Source organism: Cicer arietinum, chromosome 2, assembly GCF_000331145.2.
Source record: "Cicer arietinum cultivar CDC Frontier isolate Library 1 chromosome 2, Cicar.CDCFrontier_v2.0, whole genome shotgun sequence".
In the NCBI taxonomy this organism is placed as follows: domain Eukaryota; kingdom Viridiplantae; phylum Streptophyta; class Magnoliopsida; order Fabales; family Fabaceae; genus Cicer; species Cicer arietinum.
In genome coordinates, this window is record NC_021161.2 from 8108985 (window position 1) to 8118970 (window position 9986).

The window sequence follows — 9986 nt, forward strand, 5'->3', positions numbered from 1 at the left end:
TCTAGATAAAAACCGAAGGTTGTCCTATTATTTTGATACAACACATCTAATGACACTCTCATGTATATAAAATTATTCCTACACAACATACATATCTTCACGGTCTTGTGGATCCATTGACTTTATTTTTCTTGTGTATCTATTAAACTATATAGTTATTTGATGTCAATGTTTTATTTCATCATGTACAAGTTTTACTTATATTATTTACTATAAATAGAATTAAAGTGTATGTATAATCCGAAAGATTATCATTATATAATAATTTAAGAGATTACTCAAACAATTCAGTACAAAAACTCTTGTGTAGCATCCACAATAAGTCAACTCTCATATTTAGTAGAATGTATCTTTGTTTTGTTGTTGTGGTGTTACATTTTATTGGTGGCTATTTTTTAAGACAAGTATAAAGGTCTAGTAATAGTTATCTATTATAATGAATGCTCCAATTTTTTGGTTATGTTATTGTAGCGATTTGTTTATGATAAACTATATAGTATATGAGAAAATAATATACACATCAAATATGAAATTTATGATAAGATAATATATTTTATAGATAATATTAACGATATAAATGACGCAAACAACTCAAAAAGATAATAATTACTTTATGAAAGATTGAAATAAAATAAGAAAAGTCAAATTTTTTATGGTAGTCACACACGTATTTATACAATGATTCGGATTACAAGTTCAAATTATTTTTTTTTCTTGTTTTTCAACCTTGTAATTTATAAATTTTTTTTCTTTTGATCCATATTATTATGTTTTAAGTTGAGTAAAAAGAGAATAAAACAACCGAATTATAGGAAATATATCTAAATTATTTTTTAAAGGGCTAAAACTACACCATATTACAAAAATAAAAAACAAAAATTATTAAATTTGCAATTCTTTTTTTCATATCCTTAAATCTAGCTTAACTAACAAATGCAAAATAATTTTAAACTTAAAACATTGCATTTATATGTGAATTTATAATAATATTTATTATCCGTTAAAAAACGATTTATAATTTTGACTAATTATGAGATTATTGTTATATTTTTCTCCCATTTATATTGTAGCAATAACTAATTATTAATATATAATAAAAAAGTTAAAGTATTATAATTACATTTGAATTTGTCTTGAAAAACAAAAAATGCAAAATACTAGAATTATTACAACTAGTAGTAAATTAAACAACAGACCAACATGACACTTTTTTTAAAGTAGGGATTGAATTCAATAACTGAGATTTATAACAATTACACACACTTTAGATCAATGCAAATGCAAAGGGATAATAAACGAGTTAAATTTCTATTTTAATAAATAGTTATAAAAAAAAAGTCAAACAAAATTTACGTTGTTAATATATATAAATTAAATTTTAATAAATTTAAGATATAAATAAATGAGAAAAATAGCAAACAACAAAAAAAAAGGCCACAGGCCCACAGCTGCCAATCACTGCACTGGTAATAATAATTCTAACATGCTGCGTATGACGTCAAAGTTCTGAGAAGGAATCGAATATCTCTAGTAAAGGCACTGACATGAACTATCATTACACAAATTCAAACCGCAGGAGACAAAAATTAAAATAAAATAAAAGGCTATTTAGGCCAACATTTGAGATTATTATTATTGAGTATTGAACAAGAAATTACCAGGCTCTGTCTTCCAATGCTTTGTCACTACTTCTAAACAAAATTACAACCCACAACCCGCTTAGAGAATTTATAATGCTTCATCAATAAATCAGACAATTTACAAGTACGAATCCTGAAGATGAGAGCTATTTAGAGACAAAATAAAAGGAAAGGGGGAAGGGATTATACAAAAAACAATGAGAACAATGAGTTGTTGTCATCCTTGACATGCTTGAATGGCATACATATAAATAAAACCTTCCAAACTAAATTTGGTTGTTTTGTTGCTTTGCCAAAGCCTTCCTTTTAGCTTGTTCAATAGCTAAATAATCAAAACAGAGTGTAGATAGATCAACTGATTATAAGTTTGACCGTGGCATTCAGTGTTGGCAAGCAACTATAAAATAAGGCAATAATTATCGATACATCAGTGACAACAGAAGAACTTCTTAATTCTCCGATTCTCACCTTAGCAAGCCTTTCTCTTATCAACTCTTAAGTGGAGGTTAAACCATTTCTTCTTCTTTGTCCGTTCCCTTGTATTCCTCTTTTCTCTTGCTTCGCCATCTTCTTTTGACTCCTTCGAAGATGTTTTACATCTACTCTTGCTGCTACAACTCCTCTTTAAAGGGACAACAGAGTACGAGGCGTGTATTTCATTTCTTTGTTTCAATAGCTCGTCAATCTGCAAAGAGAATCAATAAATAGCTCAACTTCAGTTGGTTACATCAAATGAGGTTTTTCTATGTGGGCTGCAAAGAAACTCTTGGAGTAGAAAAACTCACTGTTTGCATTTCGTGTGCATATCTGCTTGTCATTTCTGTGAATTGTGCCAGTACCTGCAAAAATCCAGTATGAGATTTGATGAAATGATATAATTAGATACAGATGGACTGCAATGCTAGTATTAAAGTGTATACCTCTCGATATTCTGCTTCAAACTTTGATATTTCAGCTCTTTTAGACAAAATTTGAGTTTCTACGTTTCTTAAATTATCTTTCTCTTCGCTAAAAGGTGCAGCACACAGGGCTTCTATTGTATAGTTTGCACTTTTGAAAAAGTTGTCACCTAGCAGAAATTTGATGGAGCATGGAATAGTCAATTTCTGTAGAGTGTACTTACAGTCAACAAACATAACATGCATCACAGGGCATATAAAAATGTGTTACCATAAACTGCAAATACATGGGTACCAGCCTTCAATTCAGTTAATTCACAGGGCTGGAACCCATCAAGCTTTCTGAAAAATGATGTATCCGGATCCTTAGCAGCAGCTATCTGTAGAAAAATAATTGAACCAAATTTTAAATTTGAAATGACAAACAAAAGTTTGAAGTTAAAAAGATCCATTTGCAGTAGCAACTCACGGAGTTCATTGTTTGATCTAACCGATAAACAGGAAACCCAAGAAAATACATTCCAGCAGAGGTAACCTTCCCTGTTTTTGCACTGTCTTCCTACATCAGTAATTAGTAACATCAAAGAATGTTCAGAAGTCAGAAAATGCAAAACAATGTATGAATTAAATAGTTACAAGAGAGCCACTGACATTCAAGGACTACACAAGTGCACATTACATCAGACATAATTACTTAGGAGAAAGAAAAACACATGTTATGTTTGAACAGACAGGAGAAAATGTTTTATACCTGGAGTGCAAGACTTAAGCCACCATTGTCTTCCTGGTCAAAATATAATAACTGCGGAAAGATAATTAATCAACACCATTAGAATAGCTAGATTGGCATTGGAATTACTTGTAAGGCAATTGACAAGACCTGACACTCAACATACAGAAAATGGTACACATGGTAGATTAGGAAGAAAATTGATTGATAATCTTCCTACTTATTCAACGTTTCCAACAAATCTAGGATATATGAAATTGCTCAGACGATTATCACTAAACAAACATCTGACATAAAGGATTTATTAGTAAGCATATAATATACAGCATGAAATGATAAATATTGCCCTCTCTTGTACTCTAATAAAGGAGATCATCAGATAAATAACATGATGGATATTCTGGTAAAATTCGAAGTGCTTTAAAATTGGGATTTATTGAAATCGTATTTTTTATAAAATTCTGCGAAAAACTAATCTCCATAAAGCAAGAACGAAAAACTGAAGATTCAATTTGAACCTTGAACTTGCTTTTGTCTGATGATTGCACTCGACAAACAAATCCAGCTCTTGCTTCCTCTTCTGTAATTGTAACTGAATAGAAATGTGCACATTGCTTCTCAACCTATGATATGAAAGCACCAAAGCATAAATAATAAATTATATGACTGAAATAGATCAATCAATTGGAAGAAAAAAAAAATACTCACCCTTTTAGATATGAACTGTCCCAGTGTAAGTGGACGAATGGTTACTAAGCCATTGAGTGCCTCTTCCAAAATAGTCGCAGATACAGTTGTCTTAATCGGTACACCAAGTTTGCTGTCATGTGTGGAGAACGTTAATGATACAAGCGGGGGGAACCAGAGAAGGGAAGAAATATAAAAAATTATCTACTAGCATTCAAAGTAAAGAAAGGGTGAAGCAAATAGGAAGAGAAGAAAATTAAACCTTCTTACCTAAAAAGTGCAGCAAACATGGTATTGACAGCACCCAAACTTGAAAGATCCAACTCTAACTCTTGGCTATCGGATTCAACCGCCTACACAAAAGCATGAAATATTTCATCACTAGTGATCTATTTGAATAGGTTCAAAACAGTTTTTGCTTCCTTTTTAAAAAAAAAAAATTGTTACACAATTGCAAATTTGGAATCTTTGAAAAGCAATAAAAAGTGTAAACCGGGAGGATTGATGGCCCTCCAAAAGTCTTAAATGTTAATAACATTAACTTATATTACCTCAAAGCCAGCTGAGTCATACTGACGCCGTTTGTCGGGATCTGACAAGATATTATAAGAAAAGGTAACCTCTTTGAACGTATCAGCTGCTTTAGGATCATTAGCATTCTTGTCAGGATGGAACCTGAAATAGAACATATATAGCCGATTAATAAAATAACCAACCTTGTTCAAATCAAAAATTGAAAGGAAGAACAATAATGCAGGTGCACCTGGAATAGACGTGTATTAATTTATTTAGGGAAACTCCATTAAGTCATTAATGTTTATTGTAAGCTGCTTATTACCACTATCATCATATGCATATGATCAGAAGTTTCAATACATCATGGTGTTTGGAAGGCTATTTGGGCTTATCTAGATGAACAATCAGCATGTATTGAATTTTGACCTGTATCATCTTAATTTCATACTAAGACCCAAAAAACTTAGCAACAAATAAGACCTACAATTTACCTTCTTCCCAAAATATACTAATCATTATTAACCATATCAAATTTAGATGAACTACTTTTTGATCAAAATTTTGATGAACTATAGTATCGAGCATCGAGAACTTTTGTCAACACCTATCCATAATAGATTAATTAACAAGCCTACTTTCATGAATCATCTACATTAAAAAGACAATAAAAATTGGAACCCAGCTAGCTGACCAAATTCCAGATCAATTATGAATCTCAGAAAACCTACCAACTAATACATAGAGGGGAGAAAATCATAAAAAATGCAAAAACACTCATGAATCATGACTTCGCCATAGAAGTTTTGCCCATGTGGTTCACACACAATTTTCAGACAATTACAACCAAATACACTCATACTATAGCATCAGCATAATAAAAAAAATTCAAATATACAAATATTATCTACCCCAATATATATAACAATTAAGACTATACACTATCTTCCACTCAAAAAAAAAAAAAACACTATACACTATCTTCATTCTTCACCATACTAAAAAATCAATTTCAAACAAAACCCTTGTATTTTCCCAATTATTATTGTGTTTGTTCAACTTCCAAGAACAAAAATCAAAACCATCATTAACATTCATTAAACAAAACACCCTAAATTCAAATCACATCAATAAATAAACCATTAACCAATCATAAAACACCTTTCACAACAAAAACCGCTAATATCTTGATAAAAGTCTATTATACCCCTCCAAAAACCACAAACTCCATTCAAATTCAAATTTCAAATAACAACAAACTCAGGGCAATAATGGAATAGAAACATACTTAAGAGCCATTTTCCGGTAAGCGGATTTGATTTCCTGATCGGTTGAGTTACGGGAGACACCAAGGACCTCATAAGGATCTCGCCGGAGCTGTTTATCGCCGTCATCTTTCTTCTCCGACTTCGACCGACGTCCCGGCATCTTGAAACGACGTCGTAATCCGCTTTCTTAAGTTTTCCACAAAACCCTAAAATTCCTATTTTCCCCGATACACGCTAACAAAAAAAATATCGCGAACAAGAATCAGAATCAAAAAACTTAACCGAAAGTGGTTTTGTTGAAGAAGATATAGGGTTCCTTTTTCGCGTCAAGGTGAAAGTTGAAAGTTGAAAGAGCGTTGAGAAATTGTGACGGTGAGATCGAAAAACTCCATCGTGGACCCTCCTAGCTGGAGCTGAGCTTCGGAGGAAGAAGAGAGAGAAAGAAGAGAGATAAACAAGAGACAACACGACGATAAAACAGAGAGCAAATTTTTATTTGTATATTTTTTATTTTATTTCTTTAATTAATTTTATTGTGTTTTATTGTAGTTTGATTCTTTATTTTTTTTCGAATGTTAGTTTGAAAACGAACTGTGTTGAAGGTAAAAAGGACCTGGTGCGTAGTGCGCACCGGGAGGTTGGAAATTCGGTTTCAACTTGACAGTGTTGTATTTGCGATGATAATATCTGTATTAAATTTTGATTAACACTTTTTAATTAAGAGGTATTAATTTGGTTATTAGAAAAAATTTATTCTGTCGTCATTGTCTTTCTTTTTATACGTTGACGTGACTTGCTTGTTAATCTACGTTTGTTTTTTGTTTTGCCCTTTGGTGAAGAATGTTTTTTTAGTGGATTAATAATTTGGAAAAGTTCTTATCAATAAAAACTTTGGAAATGTTGTTATTTTTTAAATTATTATTATCTAAAGAGGTGCCTTCTTTTATCTAATAATAATTAATTAGCAGTATTAATATTGTTTTTTTAACAACAAGAAAGATTTCATATAAACGACAAAACTGTCACTGAAAATGTATATATTGATTTTAATGCAGTTCTATTTTTGATAATTGGACTAACAATTAAGACCACCGAATAAATTAAATTTATATAATATTTTTATAATAAAAAATTGTGCAAAAGTTGTTATCAATGAAAGATATTTAATTATATTTAATGGTCATGTATTACTATAAAAAAATTACTAATAAAAATCAATTTTATGGCGTAGATTAGACAATTTATTAATAACAATTATACTTTTTGTAGATTAGACAATTTATTAATAACAATTATACTTTTTTTAGTAACATAATAAAATTAAAGATTCATATGTCACTGTAAAATTTCCTTAGATACAATGTACCATATTTTTTATATGATATTAACCTAAATAAGTTGATATTATACATAAATAAATTAAAAAATTATACTAATAAGTATCCTAAAAGTATTTATTAAAAAACTAAAAGAGAAAATAAAAATAACTATATTTTAAGGAATTTAAATTCTCTCATTTTTTTCTTGTTTATCGTATGAGAGAGATAATTTTTAAATAATATAAAAATTATATTTTACAAAAAAATATTTGTGTCTCTATCTCTTTTAACATGAGAGAAAAGAAAAAAAAAACTTAAATACTATTTTAAATTGGAAAATACACAACATTCAAAATTTTATTTTTTTTATCTAATACTAATTTGAATAGTTATTAACATTTTTTATAAATTAATAATCTTTTACGGCACCAATATATATTGTTGATATATTAAATTAAGAATAAAAAACAATATACAAGGGACAAAACCAAAACTCATGAAAGTTCATTTAAATTTGAAGTAAGAAAAATAATTTTTAATTTATCAAAAACTCCTCTCGAAAGAAACGAGAAGGGATCATGTCTCTCCAAAGAAATATCATGAGTGAAGGTACCATTTACCAAAGGAAACAAGTTTGTTGACATAACATAAACATTTCTTTCTCGATAAATGTGAAAATAGAAGAATCACATATGAGTAGATAGCACCATGTAATTATCCCAACTATTATCCAAGCTCCAAAGGACAAAAAAAATAGTTCTTAAACACATAAACCACAAGAGTGGAGTTACATTCAACCCAATGATTACACCAAACTTTCTTGAAAGCTATTTCAATAGTCAAAATTTTGGGAGCACTTGGAAGTTGACTTGTAACAGAAAAGCATGTCAAGATTACAAACATTGTTATAGAGAAAGACATGTGAAAAACCTTTGAGATAATGAAGTTTGTTGGTTTTAAAAACAAAGTTTGTTGTAGTTTGAGATGCAACAGTCTTTCCATTAAATTTGAACATTTTCTTGCAAAATCAAAATAACCCAAAAATTGTTTAACGATGGTAGGATTTATAATTTTTGTTTTTAGAATTCATTTTTAACTTTAGATATAATACCTTATATTAAATATAGACATATCTCTCGATTAAAATTTAAATAATAATTAATTACATTATAAATGACTATTCTCATTTTAATATAGAATTCATCTGAATAAATATTTTATAAATATGAGATTTGACATTATTAATGACATGAATTCACCATTTATTAGATTAATCATGAATGTCTTTCATGTCACTTATGTAAATCAAACGAAAATCCAAAATAAGTAATTATGTTGAGCAATTCAAAAAAAAATAGATATTTCGATGTAATAATATTTCTACAAATTGAAAAGCTAGCTAATCACTTCATACCTAATTTGATTTCGATCCATCAAACTATTACAATGATTGCAAAATATATTTAGAGTATGATGGCAGCATAATTATTTTGTTCTTGCTAAGCAACATAAATAATTTATTCTCTACTACTATTGTTAATTATTTTTGTTAATTTAACATAGAGTTTTTACTAGAATTCGGTATATGGACTGAAATTTGCGGATCTCCTAGTTTAATTTGTAATTTGCACATATTAAGATTAATACTTTTAGTCTATTTATGTATTGGTTGCTTGAGATGGATTGTTATTTATACCGTTAATTATTTAGTTTAAATCCGCATATTTGCGGGTTGGGTGGTGACCATTGCAACTATAATTTTTAAAAAGTATAATAGAAAAATACCAACTTTACTTTTCAATTAGTTAATGAATTAAGGATTAATTAATGTTTGTTTTTTCTTTTCACATAGATAATAATTAACCCAAAGTTATCTTATAATAGATTTAACAATGTTGCATTTTCAAAATTGAATTTGAACTCAAAATTTTTAGTTAAATTAAAAGAGACTATTACTATCTCATTTAAATGCTCTAATGCTTTTGATGATAAATAAATTATATTATTTCATATTTTTTGTTACTCTTAATGTTGGTTTGAATTATTGGAGTTCTTTTAAATTCATTTGTGGCTTCTTTCTTACTACTATAAAATTATCAATAATAGTAGTTTTTAGCTTGTTTTAATTACAAGATTTTTTAAATTCTAAATTTTTGGTTTTTTATTTACAAAAAAGTGAATTATTTTAAACTTTTATGGTCGACATATCAACCCGTTTAACCGCAGGCTATCACAAACAAATTTTGATCAACATATTACAACTTGCTATCGTTTGTGGACAATATAAAATTATATACTAATAATCTAGAATATAATATATGATAATATACTATATATTTTCAGTTAATAACTCTAGAATATAATGTACTCGATAATTAAGTGTACAAATTTATACATCGAATTTAATACATAAGTTCAAATAAAATAAAACATAAATTTGATAATGTCATGTCTAATACAACATCAATCAAGCTTCTACACAATCTTTCTAAGTTGATTTTCATTTCCCCTTATCCTTGATTACATTTTTAACTAAAAACAACAACAATAAAACGATGAGACTATATCTAATTGAATTTCAGAAGAATTATCAAAGATTGACTCTCGAGACTTAAAGGCATAATATTTAATAGGCTAAATTACATATGTGGTCAATTAACTTAATTTCAGGTAACGTTTTAGTTCTTTATCTTTTTTTTTTTTTTCCGAGTTGGTCATTTATTTTAATTTTAAGTGACAATTTGATATTTTATGTTTTAAAATTTCAAAAATGTTATCCTTTTTTATACAAAAATTCAAAACAAATCATCAAAATTTTCAACCAAAACTCATAAAATTAATAATTATCTTCAATATAATGCAAATTTTATCAAATCCACAACTCAAATATTCAAATACACTCATATTTCATCTCCAACAACATCAAATAA

The 9986-nt window shown here is 28.4% G+C and overlaps 1 protein-coding gene across 1 annotated transcript; it reads right to left on the minus strand.

Annotated features, from left to right (window-relative positions):
• Window positions 1-1719: 1719 nt before the first annotated feature.
• Window positions 1720-6039, minus strand: LOC101513185 (chaperone protein dnaJ 16). Its single transcript, XM_004504451.4, has 12 exons — window positions 5758-6039; window positions 4508-4631; window positions 4227-4309; window positions 3978-4089; window positions 3788-3892; window positions 3291-3341; window positions 3009-3098; window positions 2811-2919; window positions 2561-2709; window positions 2426-2479; window positions 2109-2325; window positions 1720-1962 (listed from the first exon to the last, which is right to left on the minus strand). The coding sequence occupies exons 1-11, from the start codon at window positions 5895-5897 to the stop codon at window positions 2110-2112; spliced, it is 1233 nt and encodes a 410-aa protein (XP_004504508.1). The 5' UTR covers window positions 5898-6039; the 3' UTR covers window positions 1720-1962; window position 2109.
• Window positions 6040-9986: the final 3947 nt, after the last annotated feature.